Genomic DNA, 1,845 nt, shown 5'->3' on the forward strand with positions numbered 1-1,845 from the left:
AGGTGAAGCCTAAGGAAGCCATTATTATTATTATTATTATTATTATTATTATTATTATTATTATTTTACCAAGCACTAATTTCAAACAGAATCTCTATGAAAGAGTTCACACATGATATGATTCTGAAATGTTTGCTGAACAGTCTACTTTTGAAAATGCCACTGTGTGGTTTCCTGGAAAATTCCCTTCTATGACATTTCCCTGGAGAGTCCCTTCAAGCCTTTCAAACCATCAACTGTCTCCTCGGCTCTGACACCGGACCCAATGCACACCTGGGTCATTTAGCTTCTTCTAGTCTGTACTCTAAGCGCTCTGACACCTTGAATAGTTATATATGTACCTTACTCCCATGGACCTTACTCTGGGTATAATAAACTACAATATCAACACAGTGTACCAGGATCGCAGCATCTAGGGACCAGACCAAGGATGTGTGAATAGAGACAGTGACTGGTGAGCTGCACAAACCAGCTGGGCTCTCAGGGCTCTGGGCCACTGGGAGGTGTGTATCCAGCCACCAGCAGGGGGCACTGGGGGACTGACTTGTGGTCCCTGCACAACTGCTCACTAAGGACAATTCATTCACTCGAAGGAGCCTGGCCTGGGTGCAGTTCTCTGTGCTCCCTGATGAGACTCAGTAGCTATGTCATTTCTGGGCTGGCAGAATCCCCTGAGCAGGATCTTTGTGTGGTGTCAGCAGGTGCTTCCTCCCGGGGATCTCCCAGCGGGTAAAGCGAACCTCCATCCTCCTCAATCTGGGTGTGAGCTGAGCTCTAGCACCAGGGCTCAGGGAAGGGCTGGGCGGTTACTGGATGGACACACATTTGCATGCACAGCCCCTCCTCTGGCGGAGGGTGGAGAAGAAAAGGAGGCCTGGGCAGCCCAGCCCCACTGTGGGCTCAAGGGCTGTGTGCACCATGGCCTGACCCCCGTCCTCCTCATGCTCCTCTCTCAGTGCACAGGTGGGGAATGGCCTCGGAGACCCTGGGCTTCCCACAAAATTTCTGCCCTGTTGCTCAAAATCCTGAGAAATTTTCTCTCATTTCTGTGCCAATGACCATGTTTGTCTGTGTTTGCAGGTTCCCTCTCCCAGCCTGTGCTGACTCAGCCGCCCTCCCTCTCTGCATCTCCGGGAGCATCAGCCAGACTCACCTGCACCTTGAACAGTGGCTTCAATGTTGGTGGCTACTGGATACACTGGTATCAGCAAAAGCCAGGGAGCCCTCCCCGGTATCTCCTGAGGTTCTACTCAGACACCAATAAGAACCAAGGCTCCGGGGTCCCCAGCCGCTTCTCTGGATCCAAAGACGCCTCGGCCAACGCAGGGCTTCTGCTCATCTCCGGACTCCAGCCTGAGGACGAGGCCGACTATTACTGTGACACCTGGGATGACAAAACTAAGACTTACACAGTGGTCCAGACCCATGGGGAAGTGAGACACAAACCTCCCCCTCACTTTCCTGGCCTGGTGCCATCACTCATGGGAGGGGCTCTGATCATGTCCGACAGGAGGTGACTTCTTCTGTCATTTCTTCTGTGACATCTGATTTCCTCAATCCACTTGATCTGACAATATCACATGCTTCTCTTCAGTTTAAATTCAGATCTCTCCATTGGTCATATATCCTCCCCGTTACCATGTCCACTGGCAGTAACCCCGTGTCAGAGGTCCGCAGCCCTCAGTGGGGACAAGGGAGGAGCCTGAAGGGCTTGGGTCAGCCCCTGCCCTCCTGAGGGAGCAGAGGGGGTGACTCGGTGCTGCTCCAGGTCTGAGTGCTTCCACCTGGGGTGGGGAAGCGATGGGCCCTCTAAACCAGAGTTAAAAATAATATATTTATGATAGC

At 52.0% G+C, this 1,845-nt stretch overlaps 1 gene segment (V, D, J or C); it reads left to right on the forward strand.

The window, feature by feature from the left end:
• Positions 1-837: 837 nt before the first annotated feature.
• On the forward strand, positions 838-1,433 carry LOC105311728 (the record flags this gene model as incomplete). The annotated part of the segment is given in 2 exon segments: positions 838-963; positions 1,081-1,433. Coding segments are annotated over 2 exon segments (479 nt in total), but the record flags the coding sequence as incomplete, so codon positions are not given.
• Positions 1,434-1,845: the final 412 nt, after the last annotated feature.

This window comes from Pteropus vampyrus, unplaced genomic scaffold (assembly GCF_000151845.1).
Source record: "Pteropus vampyrus isolate Shadow unplaced genomic scaffold, Pvam_2.0 Scaffold1000007330, whole genome shotgun sequence".
NCBI lineage: Eukaryota > Metazoa > Chordata > Mammalia > Chiroptera > Pteropodidae > Pteropus > Pteropus vampyrus.